This window comes from Labeo rohita, chromosome 1 (assembly GCF_022985175.1).
Source record: "Labeo rohita strain BAU-BD-2019 chromosome 1, IGBB_LRoh.1.0, whole genome shotgun sequence".
In the NCBI taxonomy this organism is placed as follows: domain Eukaryota; kingdom Metazoa; phylum Chordata; class Actinopteri; order Cypriniformes; family Cyprinidae; genus Labeo; species Labeo rohita.
The window spans coordinates 10581434-10603433 of NC_066869.1; the positions used below are offsets into that span (position 1 = coordinate 10581434).

Below are 22000 nucleotides of genomic sequence, written 5' to 3' on the forward strand. Positions count from 1 at the left end.
GTCAGATGAGCCGTCAGACGCTGAGCGACCCAGGACGCATAACAGACTCTCCAATAATCATGTATTTAGTGCTTCTAATACCTCTTCGGCATCAATAAACTGCCTTCTTTTACTCATATTGACTTTATTTGTGAAACTGATAACCACTAATTCAGTGAGTAAAAGGCGCTGCCTAGCAATGTACAATTTAAAAACATAACCGGCAAGATTATGACAGTGCGAAAATACACGCATTATATAGTGGGTAAATTTGACCCGCGATGGCGCTTTTAGGTATAAATGCTCCGTTTTTCGATCTGGTATTATCTAAACACTTTTTAACACCAGGGGATTTTAAATTACACAATTTTAGTAAAAGTCAATGACTGGGAGGGTTGAGTGTTTTATGGAAATTAAGGTATGTACATTTGAATAACAGGTTCTAGTGTTAAGACAGATGCCAACGTTGCTAATTTTCTCCTGGACAGGTAATGTTTGTTGGTATAGGCTAAAAGCCCCGTGCTTCCGTACACAGTGGATTTCCCACGGTCGCCCGTGCTAAATGCGTTCATAAAAAGCTTTATATCGCACCACTAGCACGGTATGAAAACAATCTAATGTGACGAGTCGACTGCCTCCCCCCTTATTGTCAGCTGCACCCCGTCGGTAATCGCCGCCCTTCACCAGGCTCCCGACGGGAGGTGGGCGCTGAAACATCCAGGGGCCAGGAGGTTAAGGGCGCTGAAACAGCAGTTAACCAGGTCATTATTATTTTTGGATTCAGCTTAGACTAATTTACATTTTTCAGTAACTGTTTTTGATGGGGCACATCTGAAAAATTGTGAATGAAGCCTCATGGTCGCCGTGTGATGGGGCACATCTGTTAAAATGCCTGTTAAAAGCGCGCCTCTCCTCAGGAGACCGGTCTCTTCCCCGTGCATGCACGCTGGTGTCCTCGTGGGTCCAGGAAGGGGTGAAGAGGGAACCAGCGCCGCAGGACGAGTTGCCGGACCCCGCGGGTTCGGATGAGGACCGCACCCGTGACGGCTGACGGGCCAAGATGCCGGGCCGTGATATCCCCCAGAAGCGCCACGTAGGTGGAGGAGGACGATGCCGCTAGAGAAGCCGCCGCCCCTCGCACCCCGGACCTGAGTGGGGAGCGCGTGCGGCCCTTCCCTTCGGAACACTACCCCTCCTTCACGGAACCCCGTCACATCGAGGACACCAGATCCCCCTTTTTCTTTTGGACACTTTTTCCCCCTTTTTGGACACTTTCTGTTTTATTGTTTAATAAAAGCCTCTCCGAGGCCTGACGTCACACCCACTGTGTCTGTCGCTTTGCTCCGCCCCCGTGACACTATGTTCCGACTGAAATGTGGTATTACAGTACATCTTTACGAAATATTTGGCTAATCGCCTTTTGTAAATTTTTGAGACACATAATTACTTCGCAAAACATCTCTCCTGAAGCATAAACAGAAGTAACAGAAGAAAAAAACGTATTGTGTAGGACTGGTCACTTGCCATTGGAAGCACCTTGTAGCAGCCTTCGTTCCTGCGGAATCCTGCAGCTTAGCTGGCAACCTCGAGTCAGGGGGGGAGGGGGAGGGGATACGCCGTTCTACAGTATTTTGAAAGTGATTGCAGTACCAGTTTTGGCCACAATCCTACATACGGTTCCTTTAAATAAATTAGCACGATAATGTTACGTATTGGCGATCTTGCAGGCTGACGATAGGACCCAACACTACTGTTGCGTATTATTTACTCACCCTCCATGTATCCTAGGTGTATATAACTTCCTTCTTTCAGACGAAGCAATCAGAGTTATATTAAAAATTATCCTGGCACTCCCAAGCTTTAGAACGGCTTAGACGGGTGTTTCTCTTCATCAGTCCAAAACAAGTCCAATAATGTGCATCCATCCATAATAAAAAGTGCTTCACACAGCGCCGGGGGGGTCAATAAAGGCCTCCTGTAGCGAATCAATGTGTTTTTATAAGAAAAATATCCATATTTAAAACATAAAAATCACTTTAATCCAGCTTGCGCTGACAGTTGTACACGGAACTTGCTTCTTTGACAAGGGGCGTGGCAGTACTGAAACACCATCTAAGCTGTTCACCAATCACAACACAGTGGGACAGCTAACCAATCACAACACATTTTGTTTTTCGTAAGGTGGGCCTCCATTAAACCTGGAACTATTCGAGCCATTTGTGCCAGGCTGGGAGAAATGTATTTTAATAATGTAAATTATGTTAAAAAATAATGTGTTTTGTTTCTGTTTTTGTTTTTCGAACCACCAAGCATGAAAGCATGTTCTAGTACACTACCAAAACAAAATCAAGACTTTGTAATAGAGCATAACAGGACCCCTTTAAGATGTTCATGATTTAGAATATATGTAAAACCGACATCTTAAAGATGTCTACCAGACGTTTTTACACAGCAGATGTTTTCATCTTGCAGATGTACGTGTGCTATCTGGGTGGAGTACTTCCTCTAAACAAAGTGTTTACCAGATTACATTTTAGTTCCTTTTCAGGCTTTATGGCTGTTGTAAATTTCATGAGTCAGCAGGTGGAGCTGCTATTGATATGCTGAGGCTTTCCCCCACAAGAAAAATACTGTAGTAAACTGAAGTATTTACTATAGTAAAATGTAGAAAATTACAGTATACTGTAATATATTATAGTATTTACTACACTTTGTTAACTTATACTGTAGCATACTCTAGTGCTGAGTTCATAACTGTAGTGAGTTCATATACTGTAGTAAATACTGTAGGAAACTTTAGTATTTACTATAGTAAACTGTAGTATGAAAAAAGTCATCAGCCCTGGCGCTGTCTAGTGTTGTCTAGTGCTACTGACGTACGTGACTTTTCACAGTGCTTCGCGCCAGTGGCGAGCTCTTCAGCAAACAAACTTTAAGACGACATTGAAAACAATAAAGTACCGTCATATTTGTAGCTGTTCTACTGGTATGATTGGGGAGCTCCCTTTCTAAATTTATGCAGGGGAGAGTGGGGAGAAAAGTAACGCGATTTTCTTAGAGCCCTGACTACATTTGCTTTCCAAGCTATGACAACACATTCAGCAAACAAACCTTGACAGAGATGAGATATATCATGTAATTTCGTCATCGTTTCCCGCGGTTAGGTCCAGAAAGCTGTTTTCAAGTACAATATGTAAATTACTTAAGTAGTAATTGTTTTAAATTAGTTGTATTGTGTTTCTCGATTCATGTGTCACAGTAATCATCAATCTACAGGTTATTTAGTGCTGTAGTCCTGAGGTTTGCCTTTCCAGAGTTTTTCAGTACAGAAGTAGATCGGGTTTAAATGTCAGGAGCTCCTGTGGGAATGAAATTTAACACTTTTTTTTTTTTTTGTTTGTTTGTTTGTTTGTATATATATATAGAGAGAGAGAGAGAGAAAATTGAATGACGACCAAGCTCTCTTCTGTTTAATATATGAAAAGTACACAATTTCCTTCATACAAGGTTGCTATGGTTTAGTTCTAGATATTACTATATATTGCATATTCATTTTTGGCTGAGGTTTCTTTTTTTTATTATTATATTTTTTTTTAATTTGTCAGTAAGTAGATGTTTCAGGTTGTAGGCCAGTTACAGTGGTCTAACTACAAAAAAAAAAAAAAAAATAAAAAAATAATAATAAAATATAGCTGCAAGCAGCAATTACCGGGGTTCGAGCAGTTAAGGCCTTTAAGGTGCTATGCAAAGTTGTTCAAAAGATTTGTCATATGATATGAAGATCTAGTGTTTGTGTGAATATATGAGCATTATTTCAGCAATTTGAGAACATTTACCATAGAAATCCAGTGTTTTTGAAGCTTATAGCGCCACCTATGGTCTGATCTCCATGAAACATTGCATGCTTGTTAAGAGTGATCTGACACATGTTCTTACCAATTTTCAGAAAGTTTTGAGTTTTTGTTTAGGTTTTATAGGATTTTGCGTATATGTGGCCACACCCATTTTGTAAATGACCCCGTTATAGCTAACCGAAGGACAAAATTCAACATTTTTTTGATAATTGTTGATCTAGAGAGTCCAGAGAATATTACTGCAGTGGTTTGATCGAGATTAAGCGAAAAACCTAGGACTAGTTCGCAAAAGTAGGTTTTTAACATATTTGTGAATATTTAATGAACGACTTTAATGACAGCAATGGTTCTTGAGGCAAAGTTGTTCATGATGAGGAGATCTATCAAATGATATGAAGATCTAGTGTTTGTGTGAATATATGAGCATTTATTTAGCCATTTGAAGCCATTTACTATACACAGGTTGTGTTTTTGAAGCCTTTTTAACTGTTATAGCGCCACCTATGGTCCGATCTTCACGAAACTTTGCATGCTTGTTAAGAGTCATCTGACACATGTTTTCTCCAACTTTTGTAAAGTTTTGAGTTTTTGTTTAGGCTTTATAGGCTTTTGGATATATGTGGCCACGCCCCTTTTCTAAATGACCCCGTTATAGCTAACCAAAGGACAAAATGCAACATTTTTTTTGATAATTATTGACCTAGAGAGTCTGGGGAACTGCGCTGCAGTGGTTTGATCGAGATTGAGCGAAAAAGTTTGGTGAAGATACCTCATTTGGTTCATGAGTTATAGCCATTTTAGTAAAATTGGCCCCCCCACCTGACAAACTTTTTAGGGCCCTTTCGCAACGATGAGTCGAAATTTGAGATTTTTTTGATAATTATTGGTATTCACTGTCCAGAGAACATTTCTGCAGTAGTTTGGTTCCAATCGGGCGAAAAACCTAGGACTAGTTCGCAAAAGTAGGTTTTGAATTTACTTCAAAATGGCGGAAAAACCGGGCCCCTTAGAGAGTGAGTCTATGACAAATGATCTAGGAGCAATGAGCATTTTTGCATTTTTGATCACTGTAGCGCCACCTATAGGCCGATTGGGCCGAGTCTTTGTGTCTGAGTAGCGAGGGTGACTACTACCTTCTGACCAAGTTTCAGCTCTCTAGGCCTTACGGTTTGGGCTGCACGATCAGTTTTAGCGCGAATAATAATAAAAAAAAATCCTAACAATTACAATAGGGTTTCAGCGCTACGCGCTCGAACCCCTAATAAATAAATAAAAATATCAGTTAAGCAGCTTTTATCTCTTTCATTCAGAAGAAACTTTAGGAGACCAGATTAAGAAATTAAGAAAATGTCAGCTGGTCCTCTTAAACAAGTATAACGCACAGGCGCACACAAATAATTTTTGAATGACAACGTGTGTGTATATATGAGTGGTGTCTAACTGGACAGATTGGGCCATTTGGACCACAAACGCCAGGGCTGTTTTTTTTTTGGCCCAGTCCAGCCCTGATAAGGTGTAGAGATGTGCAGCACTGAGGTTCTCCCCTGACTGCTCCGTGAAAACGGTTGCGCCATCTGGTGGTTAGTAAGAATTAAAGCAGCCAAAAGCCTGTGGAAGAAGTTCAGTCGAACGAAGCAGCTACCATGCACACACTCCATTTTTAGCTTCAGTATTATGTGCACAAATAAAGGCTTAACAGTGTGTGTGTGTGTGTGTGTGCGTTTAGTTGGTGGGGACTTAAACCTTAATACACAAACACTCATGCATTTTCATGCATATTTCTTTCTGAAATGCTGTAAATTATTTAAAAGAGCAATACTTCATAACTGATCCACCACAGCGAGTGTAAGCAGAAAGACAAAAGCATGTAAATATTGAAATTGAGTGTTTGTTATGGCAGCAGCAGGTATGCAATGCAATTTTAAAATGTGTATTATATACAGTTATATACATAACTATATGGCGTGTAATTATGTACAACTGTAGCTCGTCTATTTTCCTATTTTTAACAAGGAGATTTAAATAATCAAATAATAAATATGATTACATATTATTAAAATGTTTTAAATATGCTTGAACTACATTTTACATAATAATAAGTATTTTAAAATACATTTTACATGTAATAAGAATACATTTGTAAATTAAGTTAATTTTATTTCCAGCAGCAGTCATGTGACTGGCCACTAGAGCAGCGAGTTCCTAGTTTGTAGGATCACAGAACTCACTCCTCCATTGTGAATAAATCACCATCTGAATCCATGAGTTTTATCACTAAGGTGATATTTATTTTCATTTTTATTTGTAAATTTATTTCTGTCAGGACCACTTTCATCAAAATGATAGACAGTTAGCTTACAGTTTGGTCTGGCGGCATGGTTCTGTTCTGGGCAAAAAACTCCCTGCCCATCCATGCAGCATGTTATGAATAGGGCTATAGACAGACTGCAGCAGGTTTCACTTTAAGCAGTGCTGTTTCTTTGAAACCTGATGCATGACACGGATCTGACACATATTTAATTTTCTCCCAACTCTTTATAGTCATTGAGGACTTTATAACTAATTTAATATTTATTAGCAAGATTTTAAAATGTATACAAAGTCATCGCAGTGTTGACTGAACCAGGTTAATATGGTCATACTTCCTGGTTCCTAGTATTTATTAAGTTTGCAGAGCAATCGCCCAATAGAGCATTACAATTATGCAACTTTGAGGTCATGACCATCACTGAACCATCATGAAGTGTACATATGAAGTAGACTTGTTTACTCTGTCAAAATCGAGCGGTCGAGGTTCTGTCCATATAACTTCCCTCGTCCACTTCACAAAGTTTAACACGCCTAAAAATGGCAGCGGGGACTACTCAGGAGGAAGTACTTAGGGACGTTTGCAAGTATGTGTCTTAAAGTGATGTGGAATGCAGCCATGCATTAGTGCATCATCAATATAAATGTTTGAGGCCTCTTTGAATTTGATAATGTTGAATGTACAAAACAGAGAGGTCTTTATTTTTGTTGAAGGCCAGTGTGAAATGAAATCACTTCCTGTGTATATTTAGAATTCTAGAAAAACACTTATCATTCTAAAGGCACACTTCATCTGGTGAAGACGTATTTTCAGACACAGTAAATAATGGATTTAAATAGAATTTATGAAAATGTTGAACCCAGAGATATTAGGAACAAAACTGGACCTCAAACTCAGAGTCACGGCCAGGATGAAGAAAAGGATCTAAAGCGCAGTAAGAAAAAACACTTTAAAGTAGAAACGGTGTCGCAGATGGTGTTGTTAATAGTGTCGCTATGAGGAAATGAGAACGGTTACGTACAATTTAAAATATTTCTCTAAGGACAAAATGTCAGCGTTTCTGCATTTATATTAAAAGTTGTAACATTATTTCAATTATTTTTTATTAACTTTTTCCACATGTTCTTGTTTGGATATTTTACCGTATATCAACATTTTGTCTATATAGCAATGTTTGTCTTAATAAAAAAAAAAAAAAAGAGCTCTTCAGCATTATCTAAAGACAAAGACCGATTGTCTTAAAGGTTCATTTAAAACTAAATTCCTAATAATATTCAATGTATCAGTTGATATTTGTGTGTTTTGTTCGTGTTTGTCAGGAGGAAGTAGATGTTTGGTGTTGATCACAGTGAGTCTCGGGCTCATTTGTGTTCTTCTGCTGGTCTTCATCATACTGCAGCACATCACCATCACAGCAGAGAGAGACCTGATGAAGGGTTACGAGAGCACAGTTGAAGAGTTCAATCAAACCATCAACAGCTTACAGGACAATTACACTGATCTGAGTCAGAAAAAGCTGGAGCTGGAAACCAGAGTCAAAGATCTCACTGCTGAGAAAGACCAGTTACAGAGAAGGTTTGACTCTTTGCATCAGAAGAACCTGGAGCTGGAGAGCAAAGTCACATCTCTGAGTGCAGAACGGAAGAAAGAAGCATCAAAACTAGGTCAGTAGTGCTTGTGAATTTGTTGTATTAAACAGTAAAGTATGTCTTGCTGAATTCAGTTACAATCAGATGTGCATTAAAAAGGTTAGTATCCTGCAGCAGCACTTGTGTGAAGACTGAAGAGTGTAAAGAGTTGTGTTATCATAAACATTACGTCAGACTGATTTTTTTTTCAGACTGAATTTATGGCTAGATTTATGATCTCTTATCCCTCACTGCATGTCCTGATTTTGCCGAGTTAGATGTGTTCCTGGGTCAACGTATTTTGTTGACCCTGGAACAATATTTTAATTCAAAAATGTAATCTTGACCACATCCCCCCACGTAAACCTAACCTTACCCATGATTAATCCCTAAAATCAGAGGAAATAATAGATGAATGACACTGATGTACAAGCACCAAACACTGATTGTAATCCTAAACTTCACAAAAATTAAAAACTGATTTTTCAAATCTGATTGGTTAATCACAATGTTGTTCCAGGGTCAACAAAGATGTTGATCCAGGAACATGTCATACTTGGTAAAATCTGGTTCTGCTACCTCACACCCAGGCCATGGGGATTTTATGGTGTTGTTCCTTCTTCACCTGTTGCTCTCTTCCAATCTGGAGGTGTTTGGGTGTTCTTCCTGATTATTTATTTATTTATAGAACATTTCAAAAACAAAGTTATGGGAGAGCGGGGACGAAAGTACCATTTTTCAGAAAAGCATAATTTAAAAAAAAAGTTGTAGACAGAGATATATTTTTGCTGTGGTCTATAAATCAGATGTGTGGTCTATTAATACCAGGTGGTATTTTGTAAAATTGCAGAAAGACTTCAGTATAATTTCAGTTCGAACATAAGTTGCAGATTGTCACTTTCGACCCTGCTGGTTGGGACGAAAGTAATACACAGCTGGGTCAAAAGTAACAGCAATACAAGCTAGATTTTTTTTGTGTTACTCTTGTTTTTATTAAATATTATAAATTATATATATTATAATTATTATATATATATAAATACAAAATTTTCCTTTGAAATGTATCAAATGTTTCAAAACCTGCGTGTACAAACATGAATTGTTTTAATTATTTTTTTATTCAACTTATTTTTATAAAACATCTTTTTGACAGAATGAACAATATGAAAATTAAATTAGCATAATATAAATTCTCAACATAACTGATCAGTAGGCTCAGTTTATTCATGTTTCCATCCAGTTGTTTGTATGCACAAATTCAAAATGTGCATAAAAACATCTGGAAACGCTGCAAATTCATAGGTGGAGGTGGAAAATCTAAGGTATGGCTAAAACCTAAATATAACTAAGGTAAATGCGATGTAGCAGCCCTGAGACTGATATTCCTGACAGAAACGCCTTTTCATGATTATGTGGCTGAATCAGACCTCTGTCTGTCTTTCTGACCCTCACTCTTGCCAATTCATTTGGTATAATACAACATAAACATTTATGATAAACGTTTTAATAAATAATGCAAGACACAGAAAGTCACCAAATTAGCATGCTGCGGGACAAAAGAAGCACTTGTTGTCACTGTAGGGGGACAAAAGTAACAAGTGTTACTTTCGTCCCGACAGGAACTCCTGACATTTAAATCTAATTTACTTCTATACTAAAAAACTCTGAAAAGCCAAATGTCAGGATGTATACAGCACTAAATAGCATGTAGATTCATCATCACTGTGACACATGAAACGAGAAACACAACAACTAATTTGAAAAAAATTACCATTTCCATAATTTACATGTATTCGAAAACTGCTTTCCGGACCTAACCGCGGGAAACAATAACAAAATCACGTGATATTTCTCAGCCCCATCAAGGGTCACGTTCTGAATGTCATAGCTTGGAAAGCAAATTTAGTCTGGGCTCTGAGAAACTAACTTTGTTACTTTCGTCCCACATTACTTTCGTCCCCGCTCTCCCCTACAAAGTGCTTTACTCTAAAAAGATATAGCAGTACAGCAATAATGTACAAAAATACCATCAGGATCAAGAAAAAGTCATACGATACAAATGAGTCTTAAGAGACTTGTAATAGGATATAGTTCTTGGCAGAATTCCCCAGGCAGGGAGTTCCACAGCTTAGCGGTGCCGTCACCTTTAGTAACAAGTTGAGATTTTGGAACTATTCATAGGGCCCTACCAGAGGATCTCAAGCAGAGATCAGGCTCATAAGGAATTAATGAATCACACATATAGGCAGGAGCCTGACACTTCAAGGTTTTAAAAACAAGCAGCAAAATCTTAAAATCAATTCTAAAACTCACAGACTTCAGAGATTTCGCCTGCTAATTCCAGAATAAAGTGCATTATAACAATCAAGTCTGGAGGAGATAAAAGCACAAATGACCTTTATCTTCATTAGTGGCCTCAGTTGTGCAAAGCAAGACTGTACCACTTTAGTCACCAAAGGACAGTTCTGAGTCAAAAATGACACCTAAATTGCAGGCCCCTTTTTGGGCATTATTAGATAAGGCACGCAGACTAGAAGAGAGATTATTAATGCTAGTACTAGCGCAGGACATAACATGGGATATATATATATATATATATATATATATATGTATATATATATATATATATATATATATTAGGTGTGAGCAGTATCACACGAGTAGATGCTGTATATGGACACACTGTGATTACAGTGCTGATATACAGCCATATCTCACATCTACGAGTGTGATATTGCGTTTATACAACAGTTCGACGGCACAAGTGTGTAAATACATAAACAAAAAAACAACAGAGTCTTTAAAAGCCCTCTTTTGTGCAGAACTACTTCCTTCCACCAATTCAAATGTAAAGTTGAGAGTTTAACAGCTCAGCCCAAGTCTCCATTACTAATTCGAAAATGTCACTTTAGAATTAGCAACAAAGGAATGTTGCGTTGCTTCATTGAAAGCTTTTTATATTACTGTATTAAAAGCTCACTGTAATATGTAGAATATTCTGACGGAGATGGACTGGGCGAGTGTGATAACCTGCATCTGATGCAGCATTCATTCTTCAGATTGGTTTTCAAAATTAGTTTTGTATTCAAAACATTAGTTTGAATATCTGCTAAGGATAATAAGATAATAACATACACATTTCTGTGTGGCTCAGGATGTCTTTTCATGTCCAATGAGTTGAAGAACTGGTCTGACAGCAGGCAGTACTGCAGGGATCATGGTGCTGATCTGGTCATTATCAACAGTGAAGAGAAGCAGGTGAGTTTGTATGAATGAGTCAGGAGCATTTCCTCCGAGGAGGCAAGGGAGGCAGAGCCTCATTAAAATAATAAATGAGAGGGTAAAAATGCGGCACACAAATAAAACAAATATTACAAAATATAACATTAACCCTTTAACTGTCACTCCCATTTTTTAAAACAGACATGAAAATGCACTATCCAGACCTCAATTTTTATAATTCATGAATGAAAACATTTGTAATATGATTTTGATGTACATTTTCCACAGTAATGCAATTTCTGATTTTAAAATCCCTTTCAAAGGATGAATTTTGAGATTTTAAGTTCTGAGCTGATATATAATTTCTTATGATTTCTATTGCGTGATACGGAAAAAAGCAACGAAGAATGTGAATGTGAGGAATCACACTTATTCCTGTTTTTATTCACACACAGAGGTTCGTATCTTCATTTACCACAGAAAGAGTGTGGATTGGTTTGTCTGACATAAAGCAGGAGGGCATCATGAAATGGGTGGATAATTCAGCCCTGAAACAAGGGTAAGAGCTAAAAATCAATGTATGTTTGTATATTTTCAAACTTTTGTATTACTGTGAGTATTGTTGATTTATAGTTTGTGCTCCTGATAAACTGAACACTTGATTCTGATATATGTTGCTCAGGTTTTGGCTGGAAGGTGAGCCGAATGATGGTGATGGAAATGAGGACTGTGTTGAAATTAATTTTAAAAGAGAGGCCCTGAACAGCTGGAATGATCGTTCATGCTCAGATAAGATAAAAGGGATTTGTGAAAAATAGGGTTCATCCCATCCTGTTGTGGTTTTGCTTCTATGATCTAATATCATCCTTCTGATAGTGAACGCATCATTTCTGATTCACCCTGTTATTCTGATATTGAATGTCTGTGAAGTGGCTTTTGAGTTGACTTGCTTTCTGTTTGAATAAAATCTTCAATTACCAACATTACCATAGTAAACTTGGCAGTTTTGTTTTTATATCATACTTCCTCCTTGTGTATCTGCTTTGTTGCTCTATGGAGAGATTTCCTCCAGTCCAGCAGGAGCAGCAGAGAGCAGGTTTATCAGACTGAAGTGATCAGAGAGGAAGAAAAACATCAGATCCAGAGCATTTGCTGCTGTGTTTCCTGCATCATCAGTATAAAGGTCCAGTTTAGCCTATTTAAGGTTGTTTGAGTCCATTTGAGTGTTCACAGACTCCTCTTTTTGGCTTTTGAAGCTGATAACATGTGGTGGAACGTACAATTCACAAATATAGTAGAACAGCTCTGCAGAGAGTTTTTAAGTGTGACTGAAGGACTTTATTTTTGTCAAAGGCCAGTGTGAAATGAAACCACTTCCTGTGCGCATTTAGCACTCTTGAAAAAGACTAGTGGTTATTTTAAAGATCACAGCCCATCTGTGAAGACGTACTGTAAGACAGTGAATAATAGAATTAAAGGTCACTTATGGAAATGTTGAACGCAGTTATAATGAGAACACAACTGGATCTCAAACTCAAAGTCACAGCCAGGATGAAGGAAAAGATCTAAAGCGCTGTAAGAAAAAAATACTGTAAAGAATAAATGTTAAAATACTTACTATAAGAACAATATGTCAATGTTTTGCATTTATAATAAATGTACTACTTTTATTTACTTTTTCAACATGTTCTTGCTTGGATATTTTACTGTCCCTGTTGAAAAAAACAGCATATGCTGGTGCTGGGATGCTGGTTAGGTAGGTTTTGATGCTGGTTTATGCTGGTCCTCGATCGTTTCGCTAGATAAGACCTTTCTTCCTTGGCAGGGATTGTTTAGAGCAAGGCCGGTTCTACGCAGGGGCAAGAGGGGGCAGTGCCCCCTCAAATAAATGTCTTGCCCCCTCAAATCAAAATTTTGAAAACTTGAGAAAGCACATGTTAATATACTCACAAAATGAATATATTACAAGTTGACAAAATGATCTGCGGTAGCGGAAAAATCCGCCGAAAAAGGGACACTACATTATACGGTATTAGATTTTGCTCATGTCTCTGTCCCTCCGCTGTGTGTATTCATTCACAGGCTGCAGCGCACGCACACACGCGCACACACACACACTCCTCCCCTTAGCCCTCGGTAAACATCCAATCACCGTCCGTATGCAAATGAGTCAAGAAGCAGGCTAACGTAGTGTTGTGTCGGATTTCAGCGCGGTCACGGAGTGGAAAGACTTTGAAGAAGCTGCAGCGTTTTTATGAAAAAAAAAAAAAAAAAAAAAAAAAATATATATATATATATATATATATATATATATAAATGAATAAAAAAACATAATATGATCTGTTCTATAGCCCATCTGCTTTTACTTAGTTTTTTTTTATTATTCATAAGACAACCTTTCAGTTTTGTAAATATTCTAGTAATAGTGTTAAGTCTTACTTTAGGTTAAACGTTTTTGAGAATTAGACCACCCAGCTAAAATAAATGTTATGTTGTTGATTGATAAAATCTGGATTAAGGATATTTTATTTTATTTTGTTTTATTTATTTAATTTTTATTTTTCAGTTTCCCCTCTGAGGGATTGCCACCTTATTCTGGTCAGGGGGTTTGCGTGCCTCAGTGACCTTAAGAGCTATACCAGCAGGAGCTTAGTCTTCAAGTGGGACACCCAAGTTGGACAGGTCTGAAGGTAGAGGCCTGAAAAAGTGCAATCCACTTCTCCAGGCTTTGGACACAGCTAACAACACAATTCAGCAAGGAAAATACTGTTACTATAAGCACAGGGAAAAAAACAGTGCTCGAACATGATGTGTACACATGATGCCCCCTTCACATTTCTGACTGCCCCCCCATATGTGCCTGTCTAGAACTGGCCCTGGTTTAGAGCCCTTTGAAGCTGCATTTAAACTGCATTTTGGAAGTTCAGACTTGGGGGCACCATTAAAGTCCACTATATTGAGATGATTCCTGAAATGTTTCCTCAAGAAACATAATTTCTTATTGACTGAAGAAAGAAAGACATGAACATCTTGGATGACAAGGGGTTGAGTACATTATCTGTAAATTTTTGCTCTGGAAGTGAACTTCTCCTTTAAAGGGGTCATCGGATGCCCATTTTCCACAAGTTGATATGATTCTTTAGGGTCTTAATGAAAACTCTATAATATACTTTGGTTAAAAATTCTCAATGGTTGAGTAAAACAACACCCTTTTTACCTTGCCAAAATCAACTCTACAAATATTATCTCATTCTGGTCGAGGCTGCTTTAAATGCAAATGAGCTCTGCTCGCCCCGCCCCTCTCTTCTCTCTGTGGATAGACGCGTCTGTTTACATTAGCCGCTAAACTTGCTAACTAGCATTTTATTAGGAAAGGCGATCGCAAAGATTCATAAAAAAAACCCTTATACTCACTTCTGCTGTAAGTGAAGCTGAATCATCAATGATTCGTGTGAACATAGACGGATATATGTAGATCGGGAGGCGCATTCCCTTCACAAACAAACGTAATCCACTGCATCTTCAGCGGCTCAGATGTCGGGAGTAAATGACGACCACTATGTTCATTATTACATCCAGCAACACAACACCTCAGTCAGAGATATTCTTGTCTAACTTACATCCCTGCTCTGGCATCGAAACAAAGAGGATGGACTCTGACAGCTGATCTGAGGTAAAACGCTCATGTCAATCAACTATCGTGGGAGCGGCCTCTGTGGGTGTGACGACACAATGACAGGTATCTGAGAACGGCTCGATTTGAAAAAGGGAATATTATTTTTACAGATTAATTAAAAACCACTGCATGGATTTTTATCATTATAGGGTAGATTTGTACATACACTGCCAACACATATTAATGTTCAAACAACATGTAAAAGTGAACTCAGCATCCGATGACCCCTTTAAGTTGAATATCATACAGTGTTCATACACTAGAGGGTGCTAAAGATCATTCTTCCACTGGAATTAATATACAGTGGACAGATTATTATTAGAGATCTTATTGTAGGAACTATAATATTTACAGTTTGAATCAGAAGACATTGGTAATGGAAACAATATCAAATAACTATAACTGCTGACAAATGTCGGAAGCCAAGAAGTTTTGACATTTTACAGTTTTTTCCTGATCTGGAAAGAATTTTGGATCTTCTAAACTTGCTTCAACCAGATCTCTGCTCAGAGTTAAAGGTAAGGCCACAGTATCACAGTGATGCAGCCTAAAAACAAACCTGAGGAGAGTGTTAGACTGGAAGTCTATAAAGACCAGTTTCAAATAAATCACTTCCTTCCCATTCAAAAGACCACAGCTCATCCGTGAAGGCGAACTGCAAAGAGCAAAACATGGAATTAAAATACTTCTATGAAAATGCAGAACACAGAAATTTTAGGAACACAACTAGACCCCAGACACTGTCGTGATCAAGGAAGAGCCTAAAAACGCAGTAAGCAGAACCTTTAGTTTGAAGTAGATAATTCACCACAGACAGAAGGATAAGAGCTATAATGTCCACTTCTGCGTCTGTACTATTTTAGTTTACTCTTGAAATCATTGTGCTACTGCGAGTGTTGTTTGTTAATGAATTGCTTGAGACAATACTCATTTATTTGCTAAATGATTGAACAGTTGAGTGAACATTTGGGGTTTTGAATCATTAAAAATCTGATGCCATTTATTCAGGTTTTGTTTCAAAAGTGAGACGAATAATTATCAACCCTTACCAAAAAGTAGTATACTTCAAGTTTGTTTTATTAAGTATTCTTAAGTAAAATTCAAGTATATTTTTAGTATACTTTATGTAGTAAGTATACAAATATCAGTGTAGTATACTTGTAAGTGTACTATTTCAATACTCCTTGGGATTAAATTGGCCCACATTCTAGTATATAAAAGTATACTTCAGTCATAGTTTACATCAATGTTTAGCTTGTACTGCAACTATAGTAAAAGTGAACTTATTGGTATACTGATAGTTTACTAATTAAATACTTGTAGTAGCATTTTTAGTACAATTTAAAGTCGCAGTAAACTACTACTTTAGTAGTTTTATATTGCAAGTACACTCATAAGCTTTATTTAAGTGAACTTTACATCATACTTTAAGTATACTACTATATCCTATCTAGGTATTAATTTGTATATATTTTGTTGAATATGAATATCTGAACATACAAAACATCAAACAAAAGAACAGGATATCTGCTTGTAAACAAAAACATTTTATTTTAGTTTCATGCATTCATTTTTTTTTTTTTTTTGAAACCCTTGAATGTGGGTAAGTTTCATAAATAAAAAATAAAGAAATAAAACAACATTTTGAACAAAAAGCTGAAAAAAGACTGAATTGGAATCAGAATGATATAATCAAAACGTAGATAGAGCTGATCAACACCCTAAAGCTTGACAGTCATTATTACCTCTTCATTGGTTGACATTTTATTCCACAACATTACACAGTTTTAATGCTGTTTTATGTCTAATGATCCTGTTAGATTACATGTGGAAGCAGCTGTTGTTTCAGTTTCTTCTTCACTTGTGTTTTTTTTTTTTTTTTTTTTTTTTAAATTCTGTACAGACCATGTGTACTAGTGCCCCCTAATGTATAACAATGAAAACATGGATTCTAGGAGCACAAGTATAACTCATATATATGTTTACTTTCATATTTTTAGTTTAAAAGAAGTATACTAATAGCACACTTGAATAAACTTTGTAACTTTCTTTTTCTTAATCTTTTTCGTAAGGGAAGGTAAAAGCAAGGACTGAACTGATTCCTTCAAATCCCGCCCTGAACAACTGGAATGATCTTCCATGCTCTGAAAAAAAAAAAAAAAGGATTTGTGAGAAATAGGATTCACCCAGTCATGCTTTTAATAGTGTTTAATTCATATTAACTGCTTTCATGTGAAATGGTAAAACGGCATGCCTCTGATGTATTTATGTTTTGCTCTTTCACAAGCAGCTCTTTTACCATGATCTTATTCCAGCTGTTATGAAACTGCTTCTGATTTTAATTGCTTTCTGTTTTAATAAAATGGTCAAACTGACAGTATTATCACAGCATTTTGTTTTAATTTCTGCTTTGTTGTTTCCTGCATCATCAATATAAAAGTCCAGTTTGTCCTGTTTAAAGGGAACCCTGGGTTTTAAGACTTGTATGGCTTAATATAACGTAAATGTTGTCTCTACTAATGTAAATAGATGGTACGGCATTTGGTTTGAGCCTAGACTTATATCTATCGCCACCTGTAAGCTCTTTCAGTAGCTGTCGTCATCATATCAGTATGTTATTTTTCGAGTTGTGCGCAGCTCAGTAATCAAAATAATGGCGCCCCCATAGTCCAAAATATGTATAAAACAATGTGGATTTTTTAAATAATGTAAATCTTTCATGGGTTTTCTACTACATACTTCAGTAAGAGACATCATTTACATTATATTAGGCTATACAAGTCTCAAAACCTGGGGTTCCCTTTAGGGCTGTTGACTCCTCTTGTTGGCTTTTGAAGCTGATAACATGTGTTGAATGTACAAAACACAAATATAGTAGTATGGCTCTTATCAAAGGCCAGTGAGAAATGAAACCACTTCCTGTGTAGACAGCACACTTGAAAAACACTAGAGATTATCCTAAATATCACAGCTCATCTGTAAAGACGTACTGTAAGGCATAGTGAACAATGGAATTAGTGGTCATTTATGAAAATGTTGAACGCAGTGATATTGAGAACACAACTGGACCTCAAATTCAGAGTCACGGCCAGGATGAAGGAAAAGATCTACAGCGCAGTAAGTAGAAAATTACTTTAAAGGAGAAATGTTTTTGCAGATGATTTTGTTGATAGTGTCACTAATGTTTAAGGAAATGAGAACAATTACGTACAATTTAAAGATTTATTCTAATAACAATATTTAATTATGGAACATGGCATTATTTTTGATTTACTTTTTCAACATGTTCTTGTTGAGCAAAATTGTTACTGTATAGCACTGTTTGTCTTACAAAACAATAAATAAAAAAAAAAAAAAGCTTTACAGCATTATCTAAAGACTGTCTTAAAGGCTAATTTGGAACTTGAATGATATGAAGGGTATTAATTGATATTTATGTGCTTTGTTCATGTTTGTCAGGAGGAAGTAGATGTTTGGTGTTGATGACAGTGAGTCTCTGGCTCATTTGTGTTCTTCTGCTGGTCTTCATCATACTGCAGCACATCACCATCACAGCAGAGAGAGACCTGATAAAGAGTTACAAGAACACAGTTGAAGAGTTCAATCAAACCATCAACAGCTTACAGGACAATTACACTGATCTACTGAATGAAAAACACCAACTGCAGAACAACTTCAACTCTATCAGTCATAAGAAACTGGAGCTGGAGAGCAGAGTCACTTCTCTAAGTGAGGAACTGAAGAAAGAAGCATCTAAACGAGGTCAGTGCACATACAATTTTATGTCATTGTTTCCTTTTCATCTTTAATGTACACAATTTTATAAAGTCTGTGTTTCTTTGTGGTTCAGGTTGGTTTTTCATGTCCAATGAGTTGGAGAGCTGGTCTGACAGCAGGCAGCACTGCAGGGATCGTGGTGCTGATCTGGTCATCATCAACAGTGAAGAGAAGCAGGTGAGTTTGTGTGAGTGTTTGTTACTGAATGAGAGGAATCACACTTATTCCTGTTTTTATTCACACAGAGGTTCATTTCTTCATTCACCACAGAAAGAGCATGGATTGGTTTGTCAGACACAGACAATGAGGGCAAAATGAAATGGGTGGATAATTCACCACTGAATCAAGGGTAAGTGATAAACATCACTGTATATTTGTTTGTTTTAGTCTTTTTGATTCTTGTTATAAAAATGAGGCCATCACAACCTTCAGAAAACAGCTGAAGACAAAACTCTTACACAAACACCACAAACACTCTTCTTCTCTTTTTTTTTTATACTTTTCTGCACTTTGACTTCTGACATGATGTTATACTGTTAGTATTGTTGATTCATTCATTTGTTTTCCTGAAAAACGAAACATCTGATACATGTTGTTCAGGTTTTGGTTCAAAGGTGAGCCGAATAGCTATGGAGGGGATGAGGACTGTATTGAACTGAATTTTAAAAGCGAGACCCTGAACAGCTGGAATGATGCCCCATGCTCTCAGAAGAAGAAAGGGATTTGTGAGAAATAGGTTCATCTTGTCCTCTTGTGGTTTTGCTTCTATTATCTAATGTAATCATTATTATTATAAACGCATAATTTCTGATTTAATCCCTGCCTTTAAAAAAAAAAAAAACTGTTTAAAACTGTTAATTGCAAAAAATAACTTATTTTCTTATTACTGAAATAAACTACTGTTTCTCATGGTGTAAATTAGGGTGATCTGACACACCAATACCACTGATGTTTTTATGTTTTGCTCCATTAAAAGCAGCTCTATATTATTATGATCTTATTCTAGCTGTTATCATGAGTCTCATTTGTTGATCTGAAGTGTTGATGTGACAATCACAGTAAACTAGTCTGAAGTGTCCAGATTGCAATTGTTCACCCTGTTATTCTGATATTGAGTGTCTGTAAAACTGCTTTTGAGTTGAATTGCTTTATGTTTAAATAAAATGTTCAATTACCATCATTACCATAGTAAACTTGGCATTGAAGCTACTTCCTGCGCAGATTTAGCACTCTTGAAAAACACTAGTGATTATTCTAAATATCACAGTTCATCTGTGAAGATGCACTGTAAGACATAGTGAACAATGGAATTGGAGGCCATTTACTAAAATGTTGAATGCAGAGATGTTAGGAACACAACTGGACCACAAACTCAGAGTCACAGCCAGGATGAAGGAAAAGATCTAAAGCACAGTAAGCAGAAGATTACTTTAAAGCAGAAATGGTGTCGCAGATGGTGTTGTTAAGAGTGTCACTGATGTCTGCGGAAATGAGAACAGTTACATGCAGTTAAAAATGTTTATTCCAAGAACAAGATGTCAGTGTTTTTGCATTTATATTAGATGTATTAACATGGAATTATTTTAATTTACTTTTTCAACATGTTCTTGTTTGGATATTTTACCGTATAGCAGCATTGTTAGGGTAGAGTGTGTAATGTTGTGTGTTCAGAAAAGTTTTAGTGACAATGATATATATTATAAACAAAGTATGAAAAAATGTTATTCGATTTTTAACAAAAAAAAAAAAAAAAATAAAATAAAATAATAATAATACATTTGTACCAAGGGGGCGTTTTACGCCCATAGGCGGGGTTAAATGCTCCCCCCAGTCTGACAGAGCAATTTGCTTTAAACATTTACAGCAAAATCAGAGTACAGGCAGTTTTAGCCTAAAATGAAAAAGAATATAATCAATAAGTATGAATTACAAAATTATAAATGCCTATTTGAAACATTATGTTAGTTGGCTAGCTAACTAGCTACCTGATGCTAACTTGAGGTAAGTTTTAAATATAAAATCTAAATATTTTATTCAACCAACTAGTTAGAATTCATTTGATAGAAAAACAAAGGATTTGATGTTCAGAACAGAGTAACTACAGTAACTGTCCATTGCTCCCTGGGGGCGTTTTACCCCACTGACTATGTTTGAGGAAAAAAAAAAATGTAATGCTGAAAATATAATTATACTTTTATTAAATAACACATTTTTTTCCTTACTGCTGAAAATTAGATAATTTACTGTAAAATCCGTTTTCTCTCCTGTACATCACCAATGTAAGCTTCTGAGGTGGATTCTCTTAAAGGGGTCATCGGATGCTAAGTTCACTTTTTCATGTTGTTTGAACATTAATGTGTGTTGGCAGTGTATGTACAAATCTACCTTATAATGAAAAAATCCATGCAGTGGTTTTTAATTAATCTGTAAAAATAATATTCCCTTTTTCAAATCGAGCCGTTCTCAGATGCCTGTCATTGTGGCATTACACCAACAGAGGACACTCCCACGATAGTTGATTGACATGAGCGTTTTACCTCAGATCAGCTGTAACAGTCCACACTCCATGTTTCAATGCCGGAGCAGGGATGTAAGTTAGACAAGAATATCTCCGATTGAGCGATTCAGGTGTTGTGTTGCTGGATGTAATAATGAACATAGTGGTCGTCATTTACTCCCGACATCTGAGCCGCTGAAGCTGCCGTAAATACGTTTGTTTGTGAAGGGAATGCGCCTCCCGATCTACATATATCCGTCTGTGTTCGCACAAATCATTCATGATCCAGCTTCACTTACAGCAGAAGTGAGTATAAGCGTTTTTTTATGAGTCTTTGTGATTACCTTTCCTAATAATGTGCTAGTTAGCAAGTTTAGTGGCTAAACGCGGCTACATACGAAAAGTGAACATGCTTGTTACTCCACAGAGAGAAGAGAGGGGCGGGGCGAGCAGAGCTCATTTGCATTTAAGCAGCCTCGACCAGAATGAGATGATTTTGGCAAAGCTGATTTTGGCAAGGTAAAAAGGGTGTTGTTTTACACTCCCCATAAAGAATCATATCCACTTGTGGAACATGGGCATCCGATGACCCCTTTAAACTGGTTTTAAGTCCATCTTGATGGTCACAGATTCCTCTTGTTGGATATTGTAGCTGCTAACATAATCAAACTCCAAATTGTTTTGACAACATGAGGTTGAATATGCAAAATATATTCAATAACACAGTGAGTCTACAGAGAGTTTTGGAATGAGAATGAAAGTCTAGAGAGTCCCAAGTCTGAACTAATAAAACCACTTCCTGTGTAGGGTTTGCACTATTTAACAACACGGTACACATTATAAAGATCACAGCTCATCTGCGCACACATAATATACTCTACTGTAAGTAAGAGCAAATAATGGAATCAGGGACCTTTTATGTATGCAGAAATGTTAATAACAGATCTGGACAGCAAACACAGATTCACCACAAGACTGAAGGAGAAGCAAGAACACAAGAACATGTGTTTTTTTTTTTTTTTTTTTTTTTTAAAGAGTTACAAGAACACAGTTCAGTCA

The 22000-nt window shown here is 36.8% G+C and overlaps 1 protein-coding gene across 3 annotated transcripts in view; it reads left to right on the forward strand.

Annotated features, from left to right (window-relative positions):
• The first annotated feature begins 6933 nt into the window (after nucleotides 1-6933).
• The window catches only part of LOC127165104 (CD209 antigen-like protein C), a 44867-nt gene continuing 29800 nt past the window's right edge, over nucleotides 6934-22000 (forward strand). For 2 of the 3 annotated variants that reach the window (XM_051109429.1, XM_051109437.1), the window contains exons 1-5: nucleotides 6934-7075; nucleotides 7461-7805; nucleotides 10924-11027; nucleotides 18690-18793; nucleotides 19045-19180. In XM_051109429.1, coding sequence (XP_050965386.1) covers nucleotides 6967-7075; nucleotides 7461-7805; nucleotides 10924-11027; nucleotides 18690-18793; nucleotides 19045-19180 — 798 coding nt within the window. In that variant the 5' untranslated portion in view covers nucleotides 6934-6966. Of the gene's footprint in view, nucleotides 7076-7460; nucleotides 7806-10923; nucleotides 11028-11446; nucleotides 11551-11673; nucleotides 11966-18689; nucleotides 18794-19044; nucleotides 19181-22000 lie in introns of those variants that run through there. The other variant, XM_051109422.1, reaches the window with a different exon arrangement.